Source organism: Patella vulgata, chromosome 5, assembly GCF_932274485.2.
Source record: "Patella vulgata chromosome 5, xgPatVulg1.2, whole genome shotgun sequence".
Classification (NCBI taxonomy): domain Eukaryota; kingdom Metazoa; phylum Mollusca; class Gastropoda; family Patellidae; genus Patella; species Patella vulgata.
The window spans coordinates 65736542-65761488 of NC_065883.2; the positions used below are offsets into that span (position 1 = coordinate 65736542).

Here is a 24947-nt window from a genome sequence, read left to right on the forward strand (position 1 = left end):
ATTGATGTAATGAAACTATACACCAAGTTGCATCACTCTCACTTATTTAGAACTAAAGTTATCGTGTCCCAAAGCATCAACCAATCAAATTGCTTATCTCTGCTAACCCTAAGCAGAAAATGCCCATCTTGTAACTCCATCAATGCATTGACCTAATAAACATATACCCCAAGTTTGAGAGAGAGAGAAAGAGAAATGGGGTTTAACGTCCACTCGACACAAACTAGGTCATTTCAGGACTAACATATGGTTTAATTTTATTTCAATAATTCGCATGCGCATAGGGGTCTTTAGCAGTGGAAGGAAACCGGAGGACCCGGAGAAAACCCATGAGGTTGGACAGGCGACCCTACTCCTTGTCACGTACAACTGGGGATTCGAAACCACGCCAGTTGACTCAATGACAGGCTTTATGATACAGCACGCATGTGCTAACCATTCGGCCCAAAAAGTGTGACAGACGGACGGACAAACCCATTTTAATAGTCCCCTGCTTTCTTCGAAAGGCGGGGGACAATAAACACTAAAAAATAATATGGAACACAATTACTATTTTCATTATAGCGATGTTTCCTTGAAGGTTCTCTCAACGTTATTTGCTTGATAACGCTGAGAGAATCTTCAACAAAATATTGCTTTAATTTAAATAGTAATTGTGTTTATAACCTTTGTCTTATCCTTTTATATCGTACCATGTGTTGTCAATACTAATGTTGTATTATTTGTAACAAATTCATCTTTCATGAAGCTTTCTAAAAATATCTTTATTTTTCTTACATTTCAACCAGTTTTATAAATAAATTGTTTTAAAATTTCAACACAGATTTCATTCAGTCTTTTGAAAAGGCAAAATTTGATAATTTAGCATTAGTAGATTGCGATAGAGGTTTTTTAATGTCTATTTCTTTTTGTGCTTTTTTATTGGAAGGCTTAATGTCCGCATCTTCATCCTCTCTTTTACGTTTTTTCTGTTCTGTATTTTCATCTCCATTTTTGGCATTGGCTTTCAAGGATTTAGCTTTCTGTATCCACACCTATAGAGAAAAGTAAATTATCAGTATACTGCTATCAAAGAATGGAATGGGGGTTGACGACAAACCTGATAACTTTTAATTTGGACCTCGTGGTTAGTAAGGGAGCACCATACTCCCTTGGGTTTTTTCAATCTAATCCCAGATTGAGAAAGTTCATCAGTGATTTAGGACGGAGGACCTGGCAAGAAACAATAGTCGTTCGGAAGGGACAAAAAAAAAAACAACCTGAGGTTCCGTGTACACAATGGCATGCATGTAAAAGAACCCTTGACAGTTGGAATTCAAAATAAAAGTAAGCCGTAGCGCCGTCATCCAGGCAAAATGTCCCTCATAGAACATTGTATGGCATATGGACGTCTTTTAATTAGAGTGCAGGAGCAGAACGGTAGATATTAAACACCATTTCATTTCATTTTTTGTCCAATCCAAATGCTAAGCATCCTTGCAGGCACAACCGCCTGACAAATAGTACAGGTGTCCAGGATTCTTTTTAAATGCATACCAATGAGTAAACAAGTAGATATTGTGTATTTTATCCCATCCAATACAGCAATGACGAGGAAAAACCATGTTAATAAATCCTGAGGAAGTCTCTTTGCCGGTCGAACCCCTGATCTGGTGAGTGAGATAGCACCTTAAAGCGAGAATTTCATATTTTCTAAGAAAGTCAAAACATAATTATTTCTATGTCTTTTGCTCAATAGGTTATTAATTCACTATTATACGATCATAGGTGTCATTCTCACACTTAAAACTCATTTACACAGGAAATAACACCACAATTACCTCCCTTGTTTTCATATTGAAAACAATGGTCAGCCATTTCCTCAACGTTGGAATTTGAAGTTGAAAATGATATTTTTGCCAATTTCTCAGATGGCAATAGTGAATTATAGGATTATTCTTTAACAAGGTAGGACTGTTTATGGATACCATCTATTTTGAGGCTTTATTTTAATACGTTTTAAAAATATAACTTAAAAATTTGAAATTTCTGCTTTAAACACAGTGCCATGATCAATCTTTCAATAAATTTTTACTGCTACCATTTCATATAATACCTGTCTATCATCTTTTGATAAAGATCTAAATCGATCTGTTGCCATGGATCCAAAATCTTCTTCAGATAAGTCTGGATGTTCTTCCTCTAAATCTGTTTTATTGTCTTCCAGCCATAATTCAAATGCATTCAGACATCTAGAAGATAAATTATACACAACATACAAAAGGGATTTTCAAATAACTGAAATGACAATATAAGATTAAACATACATTATGCAAGAGCTAAATCTGCCTATTGCAGGTCTTTCTTTAAGCCTGAAATGTTATCTAAATTTTTAATTAGACATTAATTAATAAAACAAGACCATATTTTGATTTAATCTATAAATAGGAGAGCGAGACTTATGTTCAAACATTATCTATTTGTTTGGCTAGCTCTTTATCTAAATCTTACATAATCTATCTTTAAAGTAAAAATCTTTTTTTTAATCCTGAGTTAGTTTTCTCGTACATTGTCAAGAATTAATTACACAATCAATGCCTGGAGACATAAAACTTATTTAAAGAATTACTCAAATTATTAATTTAGTCACTGAGTAAAATATACAAAATCTTTGAAGTATTTAGATGAATAATATATCAACAGGAAAGAACTTTAGTTAATGAATGAATGAAATGGTGTTTAATGTCCTACAGTTCTGAACCGACTGGGCATATGCCATACAGTGTGCTAAGAGGGAAATTTGGTCCGGACAGCAGCACTACAGCCTAATCTTATATAGAATTCCAACCCAAGGGTTATTTTACGTGCACATCAATGTGTACACATTACCTCGGTTTTTTGTCTCATCTGGAAGACTATACTGACAAGGGTTTTAGTTTATGACAGTGATGGGATTTGGCCCGTATATTCCGGACTTGTCCGAATCTTTTTTTCAAACGCCCAAAATTGTTTGACCGGGAATATGCCCAATCGGACATCAAGACATGGTGAATAATATTCAAAATTCCAAATTAATATAGTTTACTGAGTGTATAACTACCACTCAACCCGATTATCGTCGATAATACGCTGGGTTTATTAGGTAATTAAGTGATCAACGTATTTATTGTGTTATACCGTCTAAGTGATCAACGTATTTATCGTGTTATACCGTCTATAGTATAAACCTACCTTGATTTAACTACTTAATCTGCCTTGATTGACTGACTTAATCCTTTGTCGGACAATTCATCAATCTAATCTTAAACAGAAGTCATTGCTTTCCTTTTGTCGGACTATTCATCAATTCAATAAGAATGATTATAATTTTAATCCACCTCATTTGTCGGGCATCTTAATCGCATTGATGTGAGCCGACATCATCTATAATAAACTAATCATAGATGTCACATATCGTAAGAGTAAATAACACCCTAAATCAATGGACAGTCATTTTGTCTACGATATCTTTTACGTCTTTTAAGAATCCATATAGAAATTCTCATCCACAGTGGTACTTTCCCTTGATCTCGAGCGCGGCACGAATATTGCTTATTTTTAGGCAGTGCTTACTATGAAGCCGTGTGATGAGTCACGTAGGCTATTAGTCTCTATTATCCAGAAAAATATTCTACGAATATGTTGAAGACTAGGAGTTTCTGGGTGACCGAGACTAGTACGCACCCAGCAAAATAACAAAAAGGGGAGGGGCTACCAATAGCTATATGAGCAGAAATTCTAACGTATTTGTAGGCGTCAATCATTCTGCTGTGTTGCCTATGATGCCTGTCACTCTGTCGTGACTATGAAAGAGTATTATTCGCTGAAGTTAGCTATGCCTGTTTACAAGTGATTTAACTATTTCGGAAGTTCTGCATTCATTTGCTGCCGTATAAACGAAGACACGTAATTCTAAAGGAATATTATGGTTGTGAATTTGATGCCGAAGCAGGATCGGCAAGCTTTCATTCAACATATCAAGAAAATGCTTAATTTTGTAGGACATTTACTGACATAAATTTGAATGCCGTACGGGAATTAAGTGTGAAAAATAGCGAGGTCACCAATTTTTATTACGTACGGGATTTGAATATTTTGTTGACATGTGGTTTTTAATTGTGGTATGAATTGAATACTGTACGGGAATTAAATATGAAAAATAGCAAGGTTCACCTATTTTTATTACGTACGGGATTTGAATATTTTAACATGTGACTTTTAATTGTGGTACGAATTCGTCTGCTTAAATAACGATAAGAGTTATGCCCCTTTATTTTCGGTAAAATGTCCGACAAGTAAAATTTTGAAATCCCATCACTGGTTTATGATATATAAAACTTACTTCTTATTATTAGATTCTTCTGTAGATTTATCTTTACACGTCTTCTGGACATCTGTTTTAGATTTTTCACCTTTAGCTGTAAATAACTTGGATTGGGATGGAATCTAAAAATAATGGAATGAAAAGGAATTCTATGTCAACCCAATGCTTTCTTTACTTTGAGACTAACACAATAAAGCAATAAACTAACTCATACTTCTGGAAAAACAGCTGCTTATTTTATAGAGAGAGAGAGAGAAATGGGGTTTAACATTCACTTGACACAAACCAGGTCATTTCGGGACTAACATATGGTTTAATTCTATTTCAATAATTCGCTTGCGCATAGGGGTCTTTAGCAGTGGAGGACCCAGAGAAAACCCACGAGGTTGGAAAGGCGACCCTACTCCTTGTCACGTACAACCGGGGATTCGAAACCACGCCAGTCGACTCAATGACAGACTTTATGATACAGCGCGTGCACGCTAACCATTCAGCCATCCACCCCCCCCTGCTTATTTTATTTGGGCAAGAATACTCTTTGAAACATCACCCAAATAAAATAAACAGCTGTTTTTCCAGAAGTATGAGTTATAGTTTAAAAATTACATTAAATATACATTATGGGAGATTAGATAACGAGTTGGCAGTTCTCACAATAATAGTTAAAAACTACATAATGTAAAGGCAATTTGCTAAAAATTCCAGTCAAATTGATCCACTATGAACTGAGAAATAAGCGATTGAAAGTTTCGCATAGCCTCGGTCATCATTACTGAAGTCGGTACGACAAAAATCATAGTCTCGATTATCCATTTAATCGTTAAATCGAGAAGGAAAGTTATGCAGCAAATTGGATCATTATCCAACCATTATCGAAGGCTAGCGTTGACATAGAGAGTTGATTATGGTCTTGATACGTTAATTAATGTCTAATTAATAGTTTATATAACATTTCAGGCCTAAAGAAAGACCTACAATAGGCAGATTTATCACTTGCATAATGCATGTTTAATTAGACCATGCTAATTTGAATTTCTGTTCTTCAGGAACATACGGAAGGTCTGTGTAACCAGGAGTATTTTTTTTTTTTATGTTATTTTTTATATGTGGTTGATTATGGCTAAATCTATTTGTTAAGGCCAACTCAATTTTGTCAAGCTCGCCAAGATGTAAATAAGGTTAGGGCACGTGATAGTTGGCAAGAATTGTAGGTTAGGGTAGGGTAAGCATTAAGGCTAGGTCCAGGGTTAGGGTTGGGTTTGGCGCTAGCCCTGTTTATAATTTGTGACCTTTGACCAAACTTGAAGTTGGCCTTATCAAATAGATCTGACCGGTTGATTATCCAGTATCTTTGGCCAAACCAAGTAAGAGTTGTGTCCCTTCGAGCAACAAATTCGATAATTCTTGCATTAATATAAATAAATGAAGAACGGAGAGGAGTTCAGAATAACCTGCGTTTTTTTTTATCAAAATGAACTCCTACCTTTTTCTGGTTAGTTTTAGAAATCTTGGTACTAATAGGCATTATTGATGTTGATTTTGGTTTTTCTATCTTTTTATTCATACCATCAAACACTTGAGTACCTTTAACTGGCTGTTTCATCTTCTCTTGTGTAGAAATCTGGAAGAATAGACGAAACTTATATTAGGTTCAGATATCTGCATATCTATGACTCTTAAATAAACTTGTAGGTTACATTGTAATCTGATAATATTACCCCCAATATATAATGAATTCTAATACAGGTTGCAATTTGTATATGATATTGTAATTACTTTTGATATGTCATAATTCCAGCTGAAAAATGTCTCAGAAACTGAATATATACTCAGAGAAAGAGAGAGAGAGAGAGAGATAGGGAGAACTGGGGTTTAACTCTACTCGACGCAAACTAGGTCATTTCGGGAACAACATATGGTTTTTAATTTTATTTCTATAATTCGTTTGCACGTAGGGGTCTTTAGCAGTGGAAGGAAACCAGAGGAGAAAACCCACAAGGTTTGTCATGTACAACCGGGGAATTGGAACCACACCAGTTGACTCAATTCAATGACAGACCTTATGATACAACGCACACACACTAACCATTCGGCCATTCAACCAGACAATGTCACTGGTGTCATGGTGTCAATGATGTCATGCTCGGTATTGATTTGTTACAATATGTTAACATAATTTAACATAGAAACATGGTTTAATCTGTGGAGCCACGGTGGCTAAGTGGGTAGGACACTGGCTCGCTAGCCTGGAGGTTGCGTGTTCGATCCCTGCATGGGCCGAGAAAGTACCACAGATTTTTTCGTTGTGGTTTCTCCTGGCCAGTGGCGCAGAACCTACCAAGGACAGCTGTCTAGTCAGTTGGATGGGACGGAAAAACGAGGTTCCATGTATACATTGGCGTGCATGTAAAAGAGCCCTTGGCAGTTGGAATTCGATATAAGAGTAGGCCATAGTGCCGCTGCCCAGGCAAAACTTCAATCATAGCACACTGTATCGCGTATGCCCGTCTTTATTAGCCCAGTCGGAGCAGAACAGTAGGACATTAAACCTCATTTCATTTGTGTTGATGTAGGAAAAGAATTCGAAGAACTACAAGTAATTTGAAGGACAATAGACTAGACATACCTTGAAAGGATTAGATCTACCTATTAATGGAGCAGCAGGTGTTGTTGTTGTCTTAGGTTTTGGTTTGGTATTTAATAGAAGACCTGCAAAACAAACAGAATACTTCATTTGAAATTTAATTAGAGATTTATGCTATATGAGTTATAATGGTATGTGAATATGAGAACAGTCTGACATAAAAGTTCTCTGTTTATTTAAACATGATTGAAACTAGAACCCTGGTACTGCTGCCTTGTGTCATCTGAAGAGTTATCTAATCAATAAAATTGTTGATATAATTTCTCCAGTCCATATACTATCACTTTAACGGAGCTAAATCGCTAATATTTGGGACCTAGAAATTGACCCAAATGGGTCGAAACGCATATAATAATGTATTCTGATTGTATATGAACTGATTTACATTCAGTTGTTTCTGTTTTGACTCTAATTTCAAATCAGTTAGGTCCAGCGAAATACGGCATGAGTCTCAACCGAATATAAATTTCTAGCGTCTGGTTATTCCAGTCTATTGCGCATGCTCTCCAGATAAGTTATGGCATCGCCGTATGACATGAGTTGTGGAATATGTCTAGCCTCGCTCCTCCTGGTCACTTGTTACAAATGACGATGCAATGCACTATGGTATATGATTCGTGTACCTATGGTAAAATGTTTATTTTGTCTTAAATATTGGATATCAGAAGCCATCTTTTCCCGGTAAGATAACAACATCAATGTTGATTTGAATTAACAAATAATTTCTGTTTTCAACGTGTAAGACTTTGGATGATATTGAGATAGAGACTTAGCTACTTTAAATTATTTTTTAAAGGGCATTTAGTGAAAGCAACATATATACTATTCAAAAAAAGTAGGGGATATTTGATTTTTAAGTGTTATTAAAGTCACCTAATGAAACTGACGAAGAAACAAATGACAAAATGAAATGAAGTTCACATTCATCGATTTATTCCAAATGATTGTTAGACTAAGTAAGGCACAGACTGACCATTATAAGGGTAAAATGATACCCGGGGTCAAACAGCAAAGTTACCACAGCATCACAACCAAGTCAGTAACGGGTAAATCCTCCTCTGTTTGCCAAACAAGCATTGATCCAACGTGGCATACTCCTAATGAGACGTCTAAGGTCATTTTGGTCCAGATTGTCCCATTCCTGTTGCAACGCAGCAGCAAGTTCTTGGACATTGGCAGGACGTTGTTGACGTTGACGTAACCTCTGTCCAAGCATGTCCCAGACATGCTTGATGGGGGAGAGGAAGGGACTCAGTGCTGGCCAAGGTAATGTGGTGATGTTCTGTTGTTGGAGGTAACCTGTAACGATCCTGGCCCTGTGACATCTTGCGTTGTCATCCTGGAAGATGAAACGGCGGCCATGACGTCGTGCGAACGACACAACATGGACTGCCAAGATGTTGTCCCGGTAGTACTGGCCTGTAACACGCCCTGCAACAACATGTAAAGCCGTTCTTCCAGCAACAGTGATGCCTCCCCACACCATAACAGAACCACCCCCAAATCGATCATGTCTGATGACGTTAACGTCTTGGAAGCGCTCGTTTCGAAGACGCCACACCCTCCTACGTCTGTCCAAAAAATCAACAGTGAACCTTGACTCATCTGAAAACATCACATTGCTCCAGCGTCGATTATCCCAACGACGTCTTGCCTGAATGTGATGATCTCTCAAACAAGGGATCACGCGAAGACGTCGGGCGCGAAGGTGACCCCTATGCAGTCGATTCCGAATCGTCTGGCCACTCACTCTCACACCAGTGTCTGTTGGAAGACGAGCGCTGATCTGATTTGCTGTGAGGACACGATTTCTCAAGGCCAAGGTACGGATAAATCGATCCTGGGCTTGAGTTGTCGCCCTTGGTCGACCTGAGCGTGGTCTGTCCTGTACAGATTGTGTATCACGGTATCTGGACCATAGCCTGCTTATGACAGACTGAGAAACATTCATCGTCCGCGCCACAACCGCCTGTGTTGTGCCGATCTGTAGCATGCCAAGGGCACGTAACCTTTCATTTTGGGTAAGCCGACGCATATCAAAATTTGTTTTCTGGTCACTAAAACAATAACTGATGTTTCCACCCTGGAATTCAATGCCACAATGACTGTAACATTCAAAGTCAGAGCCGTGCAAATCTTGGGTTGGACCCCCATGATGATCCCAAGCATCACCTGCATTCCATGCGGTAGCTATTGGTGCGTTTGGGCGTCACATGTAACTGGAAATGTTTCTTCTGTTAGGTTCTATAGTGACTTTTTTCATAGTCATTTGCATATTTTAGTATTATGCCCCCAAAATCAAATATCCCCTACTTTTTTTGAATAGTATAATACAGGGCTTGCCACCAGCAAATTGGAGGCGAGTAGATGACTACTCACGCAAATATAGACTTGCGCGAGTGAGGCGAGTACATGTATTTACTCACGCAGAATGATGTGCGTGAGTAGCCATTTAAATTTCATGTGCCTAATGGCAATGCTCTTGTCACTTCGGTGGAAGCGGACGTTGAATAAAGCTATTTCACACACAATGACAATGCATACTCTTTTATTTCCTTGGCAGTAATATTATCTGTAAATCGTCTTCCCATGACAAGAACGTTGCAAGAGAAACTGGGCTTCCCTTTGCCATCGTTGGCGTGCTGAGGGGATTCGGGTAAAGCTTAGAAAGGTAAAAGAACAGGCAAAACAATTTCAATCCCATCAATTTGCAGAAAAGATGCGGGATCGAAAGAATTGCTATTAATAGAAACGACAACATCCGCTCAATGTTTGATTATCCATACACGGCAAAGGACAAACGCTTAAAAACCGCCTGGCAGTTCGCGTCTCAAAGTATTTTTAGTAACAGTTGGCACTGGAAAGACACGCCGCGTGCGCAATAGTGCATCGATATGAAGGCATACAAATTGTTTACAGCTTTTTATATTACGATATTCAATTATTTCTGATTAAATTATTTTTTATATTTGCGCGAGTACTTAATCACTCACGTAAATTTGGTTTTACGCGAGCGTAGCGTGCGCGCGAGTAATTACTCGCGTCTCGTGGCAAGACTTGTAATAACTGATAATTTATTAACTGCAATGTTTCAATGAGGGTATCAAGCAATACTGCAATGTTATCAAGAAACACTGCAATGTTTCAATGAGGGTACTCTCACCGTTACCAACTAATACTGCAACGTTATCAAGCAAAACTGCAATGTTTCAATGCGAGTACTCCTACCGTTATCAAGTAATACTGCAACGTTTAAATGGGGCTACTTTCATCGTTATCAAACAATACTGCAACGTTTTAATGAGTATACTCTTACTGTTATCAAGCAATGATGCATTTAATAAAGCTAGTGAATGTTATCCATAAGCTGTCTGTAATTGTATCATTTGAAGGGTAGAACCCATTGATAAACTTGAAAGTTATTTGAAGCCATTATAACTTCTATTTGTTCAACATCACCACCAATATTAAGGACGGTTTCATCAAATATCACCACCAATATTAAAGACCGTTTGGTTAAATAAATATTACCACCAATGTTAAAGATGGTTTCATCAAATATTATGAAAGTCATGATGAGAGATATGATTTTAACTTTGGTTTACCTGTAGGTTGATCCTGTCCGTCTGCTTCCTCTCTTTCTTCTATATTATCATCTACTATATCATCCTCTGTCTCTTCTTCCATTGGTTCTTCTGCTATCACATGACCATTACTTTTTGACCAATCATCTGCTTGATAACTACACACAAAATATACAAATATCTTTTGATAATCAAAATCCATTTCGACGTAATTAATGATTTTTACACAAGAGAATAACAAAACCTTTTTAATGCAGAGGAATTTTACTAGATAAGGATCACTCTCCCAACATTTTAATTGAAGTTGAGTTGGCAAGCCTCACAGCCAACAGTTGTATAGTTTATATACTAGTCATTGACTAATAAGAGAGAGAGAAAAATGGGGTTTACCGTCCACTTGACACAAACTAGGTCATTTCGGGACTAACACATAGTTCAATTTTATTTCAATATTTTGTTTGTGCGTGGGGGTCTTTAGCAGTTGGAGGAAAACCATGAGGTTGGACAGGCAACCCTACCCCTTGTGACATACAACCGAGGAATCGAAACCACGCCAGTTGACTCAATGATAGACCGTATGATACAGCATGCACGAGCTAACCATTCGGTCATCCCACCCCTGACTTATAAGATAGCTTGTGGCTAGTAAATGATTGATCTCCTGCTTTCATATTCAGGGTCATTAAATAAAATGTCATATATGAAACATTGTAGCTCTCAATCAGATTACTATTACATTTATATTACATTTATTATGAAAGGTGAATTGAAAGTATGTAACCAAATAGCTTTGGAAGCCATAATATCTTTGTCAGGTATGTTCGATATGGCAACATTTAAGATTCATTTTTTTATAATCTTTAATATCACTGACACAGATAGATATTATAAGCAACATCACATGCTCATTATGTTGAACAGTTTGTTCCCCAGCTACAACCTGTTTCAGCACTTGTACCCAAATATCATAAATAAATAGTGGACACACTAGTCGAATGATTCGGCTGAATCAATCGGTGCGGAAATTCACCTACTCTGTCCACTGTCATTTTGATATATTCGCCTAGTGTGTCCGCTTCATTGAAGCATTTGCCCGATTGTAGAATTCATTAGCCAATCACCACTCATATCGAGAAGTCACGTGATTGTTTGAAAACATGGTTGCTGCCATGTTTAATCATGTGACATGAAAGGTGAGGCAATAGACTGGTGAATCAGGCGAATAATTTGCCTAGTGTGTCCACTGATTCGGTCGCAATTTGGCCGAATGATTCGGCTAATGTATCCATTGCTTTATGTTAATATGTTTTGATTACATGTATATATAATCCTTTTAAGACATACAGAAATAGATTTCACTAAAATTAACACACCTGTATGTGTATCGAAACATAGCATGTTAATAAATTCAGAAGTAGTATATCCATATAAGTGTGTTAATTTTACATGTATACATACATGATAGGGCTTATTCATCATTTAATAAACTATACTAGATCCGAAAAATAATCTATAAAACAAAACCTACTTGACAGTATTAAATAAATTATCTTCTTCCTCCTCCTCTTCTACCTCATCTGTTTTATCTTGAGCTAACTGACTGATTCTCTCTGCTAGTTGTAATTTACGTAATCTACTGGCGTATTTTATAGCTAACTGTAACGTATGATCTTCCGACATTAACTTACAAACTTCTAGAGCTCGTTGTTCTCTATCTGATCTCACAGCCAACTGAAATATATTTAATATATTTTCTAATCAAGTTCAAGAAGCATATATGAGAGACAAAGAGATTGTTTAAAAAACATTTGACACAAACTAGGTCATTTCAGGACTAAGATATGGTCCAATTTTATTTCAATATTTCACTTGTGCGTAGGGATTTTTAGCAGTGGGAGAAAACCTGAGGACCTGGAGAAAACCCATGAGGTTGTACAGATGACCCCTTGTCGCATACAAGCGGGGAGTAGAAACGACACCACTTAACTCAATGACATATCTTATAATCTTACTCGAACCCATTAATCCATACGGCCATATACTCCCCGGAAACCCTCTTCCAACATGCAAGGTAAATATAAAACTGATTAATTAGAATGAGACTGTAGTGTTCAATGATGATGTTCAATTGATTTAAGTCTCATGGTCAGTTGAGAAATGTCTCGGAATCTGAATTTATACTAAAGTTAACTTCAACTTTCTCACCACCCACAATCAAATTATTTCAGCCTATTTTTAAATATTCCAGAATTTATTATTGAATTTTCCAGTTTTAAATTGCTGCATAACCTTTGGTGGGTCATGATTTTATAGGCTGATATTAGTGATATAATCATGTAATAAATCTCATGGATAAATAATCATGTAATAAATCTCATGGATAAATAATCATGTAATAAATCTCATGGATAAATAATCATGTAATAAATCTCATGGATAAATAATCATGTAATAAATCTCATGGATAGATGAGATGAGTCTTACTGTAAATCTTTAATAATCAATAAATCATACTTACAGCAAATAATTTCATGAGAGCTTCTTGTGACGGTTTCAATACTTCTTCTAATTCGTAACTATCAGCAGGTAGATTGTGGGAGAATAACTTACATCGTAACAGACATTCCTGGTAATACAAAATAATACATGTAGTTGAAATGAACTGGTGTAACCTGGGTATCATATGATATGGTCTTGTTTATTAAGCCCTAATTTATAGCTTATTTATAATTAGGAATAGAGAGAGAGAGAGAAATGGGGTTTAACGTCCACTCGACACAAACTAGGTCATTTCAGGACTAACGTATGGTTTAATTTTATTTACATAATTCGCTTGCGCGTAGGGGTCTTTAGCAGTGGGAGGAAACCGGAGGACCCGGAGAAAACCCACGAGGTTGGACAGGCGACCCTACTCCTTGCCACGTACAACCGGGGATTCGAAACCACGCCAGTCGACTCAATGACAGACTTTATGATACAGCGCGCGCACGCTAACCATTCAGCCATCCAACCCCCCTATAATTAGGAATAATATAGCTTTTAATTTTTGTGTTTACAACAATAATTAGTATAAAAATATTTTTCTAGAACACTTGGTGACACTTTCACTTTCCAATTCTTGAGGAAGTTTACACAGATAACATTTTTTGTTGTACTCACCTCAAACTGTGACTTTTCTGTGTTCATTTCACACAGTGGTAGCTGGTAAGGTAAGATGGCTACAGCTGGTCGCGGTAAAGTGGCAGGATAACGGGAACCTTTACAAGGTATGCATCGGATTTGTTGAGGATTCTCATGTAAACTAACAATCCAGTAATGATCTGATTTTCCTTTAGCCTTAAAAAATCAAATATTCTAGCTGTAAACACAGTTGTCCAATCGATAGAGTCTGCAAATAGGCCAGCAAAAGTTGATAGAACTACTTTTTGTAACTCTTCAACACTGAAGTGGATTTATCAATCTGATTAAAACACAGATCCTATTTCGTTCCGTTTTTTTACAATTTAAAATTTCGTTTTACTTGTTTTTACTACACTAGAATCTGGAGTTGTTATCATTGAAGTGTTCTGGATGATGTGATGGATTAGCCAATGAAATGGTCTGTTACAACAAGCTTTTGGTGTGAGCTCCCGGAACTGTGGGTAATCCACTAGAAACATCAATGCTGATTGGTTAATCACATATCTGACGTAATGGGGACAAAAGACGCTCGTATGACCTCTGACACATTTCCCAAAACAACTGGTCAGATCTTAATGTAGTGTAGGCCATCGAAAGTACAAAAAAAACGAAACGAAATATAGATCTGTATTTTTATCAGATTGGTGGATTTATTTATCCTGCGTCGTTTAAAGCAGAGATATTGAAATGTGTTCATACACAACAAAATAGTGCCAAATAATAATGGTCATATAGTTAAAGGGGAATAACTCTAATTAACATGGGCATTATTCAGATACACAGCTGTGAGGTGTTGATATATCTTCAACCTTAAAAATTTCCAAAATCAATCTTTATGATCATAGATTATCTATGTTACAAGATACAATTTATTGTACTCACTTGATCTTTTGTGTTTGCTACTTGACTCCACTGAAAACCTAATCCTTTATTCAACATTCTTAATATACCACTAGAATCCACAGAAAATGGTGTTCCTTCTTCTGAAAACCTGGAAAACAACACAAATTTATCATTACAGCTCAAGTCAATAAGTGGTTCCACAAATTCTCTTACATATTTAATTCATTATGTCTACCTACATGTAAGCGTGTCTGGAAAATATGATTATTTTGCAAATGACAAAATGTCCGAACTAATTGTGTCTGATATTTTTAACCTTGTGCCATACATGTTTTAATAATAATATTCAAAACATTGATAAAGATACAAATCAGTGCCCCCAAATATGAGATCTACCAGAGAAATTATACCTTACAAAGCCTAAATCTGTGTCTGACAATGTCCACAACAGGTGCCTTATTTCCAGACTTGCATGTAAGTGAAGAACTCCTTTAAGCACTTAGCTAGCCTATCCATGTTAAAGTAGTTGATCTAGGTAACTTACCCTCTCCATGTTAAAGTAGTTAATATAAGTAACCTACCCTATCCATGTTAAAGTAGTTAATATAAGTAACTTACCCTATCCATGTTAAAGTAGTTGATATAAGTAACCTACCCTATCCATGTTAAAGTAGTAGATATAAGTAACTTACCCTATCCATGTTAAAGTTGTTTTAGGTGATATAGGTAATGGTATATCATTAAATATTGTTCTTTTTCTACTTCCTACTGTTAATAATGATACACCTAATAACTGTTCTCCTGGTATACCTACAATATACACAATAAATACATTAAACGTATAGGGGTCTTGGGCGACAGAAGGGGGGTTGGATGGCTGAATGGTTAGCGTGCGCGCGCTGTATCATAAAGTCTGTCATTGAGTCGACTGGCGTGGTTTCGAATCCCCGGTTGTACGTGGCAAGGAGTAGGGTCGCCTGTCCAACCTCGTGGGTTTTCTCCGGGTCCTCCGGTTTCCCCCCACTGCTAAAGACCCCTACACGTAAGCGAATTATGTAAATAAAATTAAACCATATGTTAGTCCCGAAATGACCTAGTTTGTGTCGAGTGGACGTTAAACCCCATTTCTCTCTCTCTCTGGGCGACAGAATGGTCTAAAGGGTGTGCTTTAGACCATAAGGTCTGTCATTGAGCATGGTTTCGATTCCCCGCTTGTTACAAGGAAAAGATCTCCTCTCCAACCTTATGTGTTTTCTCTGGGTACTCCGGTTTTCTCCCACTGCTAAAGACCCCTTCACGCAAGCGAATTATTGAAATAAAACTGAACCATGGGATAAGTCCTGACATGACCTGGTTTGTGTTGAGTGGACGTTAAATTCCATTCCTCTCTCCTTTCACACATCTATGATTACTCTTTCAAGAACACCTAATGTCACTTCTTATTTATCTAAAAACAATTTATCATTACCCAAAGCCTACCTTTCTTCTGAAATCCAAGTCAAATCTAACCCTTCATTTAGGTACGGACAGGTGCTGTGCACAAGGTTCACATAGCTAATAAATTTTGTTGTACATTTGTATTCACACAGCCAAAAAATCTATTTTGTACATACTCAAAAATATTTGATCTTATATGATAGGTAATTTTTTTTAATACTTACCCATTCCTCTATGATATACTAGAATTAATTTGTTATTTTTGGCTGCCATGGAAACTATAGGACCGGGTATAATAAAGGTATCTTGTTGTAGACCAGCTACAGTAAATAATCTAACATTACGTGTTGATGTGGCTACAGCTAACCAACCATTACCAATAGTTACAGCCTAAAATATATAAATATACTAATATAACAATAGTTACGGTCTAAAATATATAAATATACTAATATAACAATAATTACAGTCTAAAATATATAATATAACAATAGTTACTGCCTTAAATATATAAATCTACTAATATAACAATAGTTACAGTCTAAAATATATAAATATACTAATATAGCAATAGTTACTGCCTAAAATATATAAATATACTAATATAATAATAGTTCTAGTCTAAAATAATTTAATATATAAACATACTTATATAATAACAGTATTTACATGTGAAATGAAATGAAATAAGGTTTAACATCCTACTTTTTTGAACCAACTAGGATAATGAAGAGGGGCTTACGCCACACACTGTGTTATGAAGGAAATTTTGCCTGGACAGTGGTACTTGGGTCTACTCTTGTTTTAAATTCCAACTTTCAATGATTCCTTTACACGTATACCAATTTGTAAAAGAGACGTCGGTTTTCTGTACCATCCGACGACTAGACACTGTCCTTAAAGCCCTCTCACCTGCACCAACTGACAAGGGGAAATCACACTGGAAAATACTGGACAATTTTCTCTATCAACTCTGGGATCGAACTCCAGACCTCATGCTTAGTGGGTCAGCGCCTTTACTCACCGAGTCACCATGACTTCAATCTAATATTACATACTGCTCAAAACAGATCAACGGTCTGTATCAGTGACCATATTAATTGTATTTCAGATTTCATCCAAAATATACTGTCATCTCCTACTTTTTTGCACCAACTGGGTCAATGAGAAAGGGTTATACGCCATGCAATGTGCTATGAGGGAGTTTTGTTCTGTCTTTGTTTTATTGTGCAGTTATCCAGCATATTCTATTCAATAAATGAATAAGTTTCTAACCTGTATATCTTCATCATCAGGCATTGTTATTGACCATTCTTTAGCATTATCCCACGATCCAAAATGCATACATGTTAATTTACTACAAAATAAATACAAAATGCATACATAATTTATGACAACATAAAACAAACTGTCTGTAAATAAGGAATATTTGACCATGGGAAAAAGATTTAGAGAAAATATTTTTTGCCTGGACAGCAGACTGTGCAGACATCTGCCAACGTTTTTTTTACGTGCACAGCAATATGTACACAGGACCTCAGTTTTTCGTCCCATAAGAATGAATATACATTGTCCCTTGCCAGGCCCTCAGTCCTGCACCACTGACATGGGGCAACCAAGCTGGAAAATTCCCATAAACTTTCTCGGCCAACACCAGGATCGAACCTGGGACCTCTAGGTTAGCAAACCAACATCTTACTCACTGAGCCACTGTGGCTCCCAACATACCTTGGTGTATCATCATAAGTATGTGATGCTAAAACTACAGCCTCTGATGATAAATCAGCCATTGTATAGTCCATGTTATTACTGATATGTAATGGATGATGTGTAGAGGTATCGTGAAATTCTACATCTATAGAATTCTCTTCATCGTTATTATACTGTCTTATAATACCAACACAATTCCATTTCTATATAAACAACAAAATAAAACTTTATTAGGCTAAATACATTTTTTTTGTATGAGAAACAGCATAAACATCTACATCAAATTTAGGATATTCAAAGGGTTGCCCCAGATTTCAATTTTATCAGAAAGACTGAGGATGTTTAGGTTTAAAAATTAAGGCCACCTTCAGCTTTCATCAAGATCAAGAGACATAAACAGTGCTAGTGCTAACCCTACCCCTAGACCTAACCAACAATCCCCAGCAACAATTAGTGCCACAACTATGTTTACATCTAGTGTGTTGAAATCTGCAGGTGGCCTTAATATTTAGATCTGACCAAGTAGGGACATTATGTCTCAGCAGAGCAAACATTACCTCTCACAGCTCAGAATTGACCCGGAAAAATTCTAAGGATTTAAAATTGGAACATTCTTGTTGTTCCGAGTTTAGTGTTCTCACGCTTTAATAACCAAATGTACGATCCCAATATCTATTAGCATGTTCAGGCACCCAAGTTAAACTGATTTAAAATCCATGGCAATTTTGAACTATACTATTCAAAAAAAGTAGGGGATATTTGATTTTTAAGTGTTATTAAAGTCACCTAATGAAACTGACGAAGAAACAAATGACAAAATGAAATGAAGTTCACATTCATCGATTTATTCCAAATGATCGTTAGACTAAGTAAGGCACAGACTGACCATTATAAGGGTAAAATGATACCCGGGGTCAAACAGCAAAGTTACCACAGCATCACAACCAAGTCAGTAACGGGTAAATCCTCCTCTGTTTGCCAAACAAGCATTGATCCGACGTGGCATACTCCTAATGAGACGTCTATGGTCATTTTGGTCCAGATTGTCCCATTCCTGTTGCAACGCAGCAGCAAGTTCTTGGACATTGGCAGGACGTTGTTGACGTTGACGTAACCTCTGTCCAAGCATGTCCCAGACATGCTCGATGGGGGAGAGGTCGGGACTCAGTGCTGGCCAAGGTAATGTGGTGATGTTCTGTTGTTGGAGGTAACCTGTAACGATCCTGGCCCTGTGACATCTTGCGTTGTCATCCTGGAAGATGAAACGGCGGCCATGACGTCGTGCGAACGGCACAACATGGACTGCCAAGATGTTGTCCTGGTAGTACTGGCCTGTAACACGCCCTGCAACAACATGTAAAGCCGTTCTTCCAGCAACAGTGATGCCTCCCCACACCATAACAGAACCACCCCCAAATCCATCATGTCTGATGACGTTAACGTCTTGGAAGCGCTCGTTTCGACGACGCCACACCCTCCTACGTCTGTCCAAAAAATCAACAGTGAACCTTGACTCATCTGAAAACATCACATTGCTCCAGCGTCGATTATCCCAGTGTTGACGATCCCTACACCAACGACGTCTTGCCTGAATGTGATGATCTCTCAAACAAGGGATCACGCGAGGACGTCAAGTGCGAAGGTGACCCCTATGCAGTCGATTCCGAATCGTCTGGCCACTCACTCTCACACCAGTGTCTGTTTGAAGACGAGCGCTGATCTGATTTGCTGTGATGACACGATTTATCAAGGCCAAGGTACGGATAAATCGATCCTGGGCTTGAGTTGTCGCCCTTGGTCGACCTGAGCGTGGTCTGTCCTGTACAGATTGTGTATCACGGTATCTGGACCATAGCCTGCTTATGACAGACTGAGAAACATTCATCGTCCGCGCCACAACCGCCTGTGTTGTGCCGATCTGTAGCATGCCAAGGGCACGTAACCTTTCATTTTGGGTAAGCCGACGCATATCAAAATTTGTTTTCTGGTCACTAAAACAATTAAACTGATGTTTCCACCCTGGAATTCAATGCCACAATGACTGTAACATTCAAAGTCAGAGTCGTGCAAATCTTGGGTTGGACCCCCATGATGATCCCAAGCATCACCTGCATTCCATGCGGTAGCTATTGGTGCGTTTGGGCGTCACATGTAACTGGAAATGTTTCTTCTGTTAGGTTCTATAGTGACTTTTTTCGTAGTCATTTGCATATTTTAGTATTATGCCCCCAAAATCAAATATCCCCTACTTTTTTTGAATAGTATAGTTTAAAAATATGCATCTCCAGATTTTGAGCATGTGATTTGGGTTGGATATTTGCGTTGACCATTAAACAATAATAAGTCCTAAACCTACCATAAATCTACTAGATAAATGTACTGGTGTTGAACCTGGTTGAAAAGCCTTTTGTAATGGTGTGGGTTTATAGGCGTCTGCTAGTGGTAATGGGCGTACTGACTGTACAGCACTAACTATACTACTAGCATCATCATCATCTTTATCTGTTGTTTTTATATCTTTCATAAAATCTACAATACACAAACTTGATCACATTATCAACTATCTTAGTTTTAAGTTTTTCCCCAACCTTGTGGGTTTTCTCCGGGTCCTCCGGTTTCCTCCCACTGCTAAAGACCCCTAGGAGCCAGCAAATTATTGAAATAAAATTGAACCATATGTTAGTCCCGAAATGATCTAGTTTGTGTTGAGTGGACGTTAAACCTCATTTCTCTCTTTAAGTTTTTCTTTTTAGTTTAAATTACCAAAAGAAAGGGACTGTCATTTGGTCAACAATCAACTAGGGTTTAATGTCCTAATGTTCTGTACTGATTGGGCTACTGAAGACAGGGATCACAATATAGTGTGTTATGATGGGAATTTTGCCCGGACAGCAGCACTGAAGCCTACTCTTTTTTTTTAATTCCAATTGTCAAGGATCCTTTTATATGCACCTCAGTCTTTGTCCCGTCCGAATGACTATACACTGTCCCTGTTCTGCATCACTGACAAGGGGGAAACCATGAGGGAAAATCTTGATGAGCTTATTAGAGAACCTAGGATTGTACAATGAATCTCGGGTTGGCGAGCCAACGTCTTACTCACTGAGACACCATGGCTCAATCCTCTCATCAACAATAGTGGTCACATCTAAGGCTGATATTCAAATAATCTAATTCAATATTTGAATGCTATTCGAATATTCAATTTAATAAATATTTGAACCATTTTGGGTCCACTTCAGATCTCTAGACACTATAAATATTCTAAATTTCTATATAGTTTTCTTTATCGAAACCACACCTCTCCATTCAATGACAGACATTATGATCTAAAGTGCACGAGTTAGACCATTCAATCACCCCACCCCCCTACATATATAAACTAAGCATCATCGGCGCTATTGTCCTCTATAGTATTAGGTTCGGATGTTTTATTAATCACTGTAAAACCATCTTCACTAGCCTGATTTAAAGTGCACATGTTAGACCATTCGATCACCCCCCAACATATATAAACCAACTAACCATCATCATCACTATCATCCTCTATAGTATTAGGTCTGGATGTTTTATTAATCGCTGTAAAACCATCCTCACCAGCCTCATCAACTAAAGTGCATGAGTTAGACAATACCATCACCCCACCCCTCTACATATATGAACTAACTAACCATCATCATCGCTATCATCCTCAATAGTATTAGGTTTGGATGTTTTATTAATCGCTGTAAAACCATCCTCACTAGCCTCATCATCTAATACTGATTGTTTCTCCGCTGTAGCTTGTATTAACATGTCGTCATCATCGTCAAATACACCTTCAAAACTGGTTTTATTCTCTACCTTTTCACTCTCCTAAAATTAAATACATTATTAAACAAGAGGACTCACTCTCATCAACATCCTGTGCTTCTGTATACCAAATTTGTTTCCATGGAAACACAACAATTACTAAATCTGAGAAATTTTAAATTAGCAGCGAGGACAACTAGTATAGCAGGTAAATGCAGGTATAAAGTTTATCAGATATGCTCAGGAAACAAAACAGTGTGGAAGAATGGACAGAGCCCTTTTCTATACACCTTTAAATTTATTTTGTTTGGGATAATAAATCGTAGATAATTACAAGTAAATATATCAAGTTGTCTAACTTCTCAATGAACAATGTTAATGGAAGCGATTTTACGTAAGCAGCAATGCTTGTTATTGTATCCATATATAGTATGTAAATATATCTGTGACTCATTAAGAAATAAAATATTGGATAAACTTTAAACAAACAACAAGTGCAAATTGGTCAGATATTACTCCCCTAAAAAACACTGACTACAGAACATTTTGGTTGTCATTTAATTTATGACACTTTATGTGTGGGATCAAGTTAGAATAAATATAAATATATTTAGAAAAGAAAAAAAATTGTTAAGAAGGTATGAAAATTTAGAAAAAAACATATCGAAGGTTTCCTATGAATTATCTATATTTCTTCACATAGCACTTAATTACATTACATGCTGAATATATTATAATAGTATTCATTAAGACCACTCAAATTTTGAAATTAGTTTATAAACATATCCATGTATAAATGATGACATACTGTACCTGATTAATAGCTGTATTAGACATAGCCTCATCTATAACACCTAGCTGACCCTGAAAAATAAATTGTATCAATGGCATTTAGTAATAGAAACTGGATGAATGTACTTAGGACACTAAAACTTTGACAGCTTAGAGAGAAATGGGGTTTAACATCTACTCAACACTAGGTCATTACGAGACTAATATATGGTACAATTTTATTTCAATAATTTGCTTGTGTGTAGGGGTCTTTAGCAGTAGAAGGAAACTAGAGGACCCAACCATGCCACTTGACTCAATAACAGACCTTAATGATTTAAAGTGCACCCCTTAGACCATTTGGCCATCCAACCCCCTCACTTTGACAACACTGTAAGTATATTCCACAGCAGTGATGGGATTTTACCTGTATATTCCGGAATTGTCTGAATCTTTTTCCGAAACGCCCAAAATTGTCCGGCCAGGGAATATGCCCAATCGGACATCAAGACATGGTGAATAATATTCAAATTCCAAAATTAATATAGTGTACTGAGTGTATAACTACCGTGCAACCCGATTATCGTTGATAATGGGCTGGATTGATTAGGTAATTAAGTGATCAACTATTTATCGTGTTATATCGTCTATACACCTATACCTTGATTAACTACTTATTCTGCCTTTATCGGACAATTCATCAAATCAATCCTGAACAAAAGCCATTGCTTCTCCTTTGTCGGACGATATATCAATCCAATAAGAGTGATTATAAACTTAATCTGATTAACCCATGATTTCTCCATTGTCTCACGTTTTAATCTCCTTTGTGTTGGACAATAAAACGTAGAAATTAGTCATATATGTCACACCTCAAATCAACATACATTGTATCCGATAACTTGTTTGTGATATATTTTTGGTGGAAGCCTAAGTTAAATAAAGATATTTCACACACACGCATATGCGCTTATATAGTTCAGTAATTAAAATGAAAGTACAAATCTCGCGAGACACGTGAAATTAAGAAATGTATACGTGCTGAATGCAATACGCCTGATATCCGAGAAAAGATTCTATTTTTATGTCATATTGTCGGATTTATGATCATATTTTGAATGGGGTTTATGTCTTTAAATAAATAAATAAACACGCTAAGAAATGTTGACGAATATTTCGATTAGAATGACATAAGTAGTTAATTGTTTTAGACGATAGCGCTTGCTACAGTCGAATGCAATTATTTAGCAGTTGGTGTCACTCGCTAGTTGTATTAGAGCGTCGTTAACTACGGTTTACGGCCAAATAAATTTCGGGATGTCATTTTTTTGCCTTCCAGATATATAAATCGAAACGAAGTATCAGACGAATGTCGGACTTTGCTGAAAAATGTACCGACGTATGACCCGAAAAATACGGTAATTTTTGGGGAGTTTGTAACAGATCGGCAGAAGTCGGCACGCTGCCATTCTATAGTATTACGATGTCATGTAATTTTGTAGGAATATTATTGACATAAATTTGAATACCATTCGGGGTTAAAACATGAAATATAACGAGGTGCACCTATTTTTTTTTTTACATATGAATCTGAATATATTTTGTTGACACGTGATTCTTAATTGTGTTTTGAAAACGTCTGCTTAAATTACAATGAGAGTTATGCCCCTTTATTTTCGGGAAAAAAAGTCTGACAAGAAATCTTTTGAAATCTCATCATTGTTCCACAGTATTAGGTCTTGTGTATCAAAGTACCTAATAAATGTACACATTTTTTATGCCATCTGAATAACTACATTCACCTATCATGCTATTGGGTGTCACAAAGTGAACATTTACAATTTCGATAGTGTAATTTTTAAAACTGATTTCTTTTACCTCAATATCACAGAATGCTAGTTGATTATTATCTGAAGGATTCCATACTAGAGCTGTTATTCTTAAACTTTTTTCATGTTTATGACTGAAAAAATAAATGGTATTATTACAATGAATTCTGGAAATAAAGTCAATAAATTTTAATACAGAAAACAAGTTATCTTTAAATGAATTGGGGTTTAACATTCCACTGTTCGGCACACGCCATACCATGATCTATGAGTCAAATTTTGCCCAGGCTGTGGCACTACGGCCTACTCTTTTTGGGAATTCCAACTGTCAAGGATTCTTCTATGTGCAATGTGTACATGGAAGAAGAACAGTTGAAGAAGAACAGTAGCACATTAAACCCTATTTCATTTCATTGCCGGGGATTTTATTATCTTTTGGATTATTTACACAGATTGGTTCCTGCTTATCCTCGGATGCATCACTGAAATCCAAACTTGTCAGCACTGTTCCAGGGAATCTTCCGCCCTCCTAATCTTTTCAAGTGTGGGGGTTTTATCGTCTTTTACTTGGATTTTTTATCATTTCATAATGGTTAAATTGCATTTTATTGTAAAAGCATCAATGCCACATTACTTTTCAATCATCGACACAAAATTTATTCATGTATTACCTTTCGATAAATCTATTTTTATGCCAGTCTATGATACACATAACACCATCTATACAACCTATAGCTAAATACTTGTGGTTGGGTGAAAGGGACATAACTGCTATTGTCTGGAAAATAAAATAAATTTGCCACAAGATTTTTATA

General features: G+C 36.8%; 1 protein-coding gene across 1 annotated transcript; it reads right to left on the bottom strand.

Annotated features, from left to right (window-relative positions):
• Positions 1-754: 754 nt before the first annotated feature.
• Positions 755-21370, bottom strand: LOC126820439 (WD repeat and HMG-box DNA-binding protein 1). Its single transcript, XM_056100821.1, has 16 exons — positions 21266-21370; positions 20097-20269; positions 17759-17943; positions 17306-17387; positions 16255-16420; positions 15286-15403; positions 14633-14741; positions 13730-13906; positions 13089-13196; positions 12099-12301; positions 10592-10728; positions 6969-7051; positions 5826-5963; positions 4361-4464; positions 2096-2231; positions 755-1034 (listed from the first exon to the last, which is right to left on the bottom strand). Exons 2-16 carry the CDS (start codon positions 20262-20264, stop codon positions 831-833), a joined length of 2118 nt encoding a protein of 705 aa, XP_055956796.1. The 5' UTR covers positions 20265-20269; positions 21266-21370; the 3' UTR covers positions 755-830.
• Between the last annotated feature and the right edge of the window lie 3577 nt (positions 21371-24947).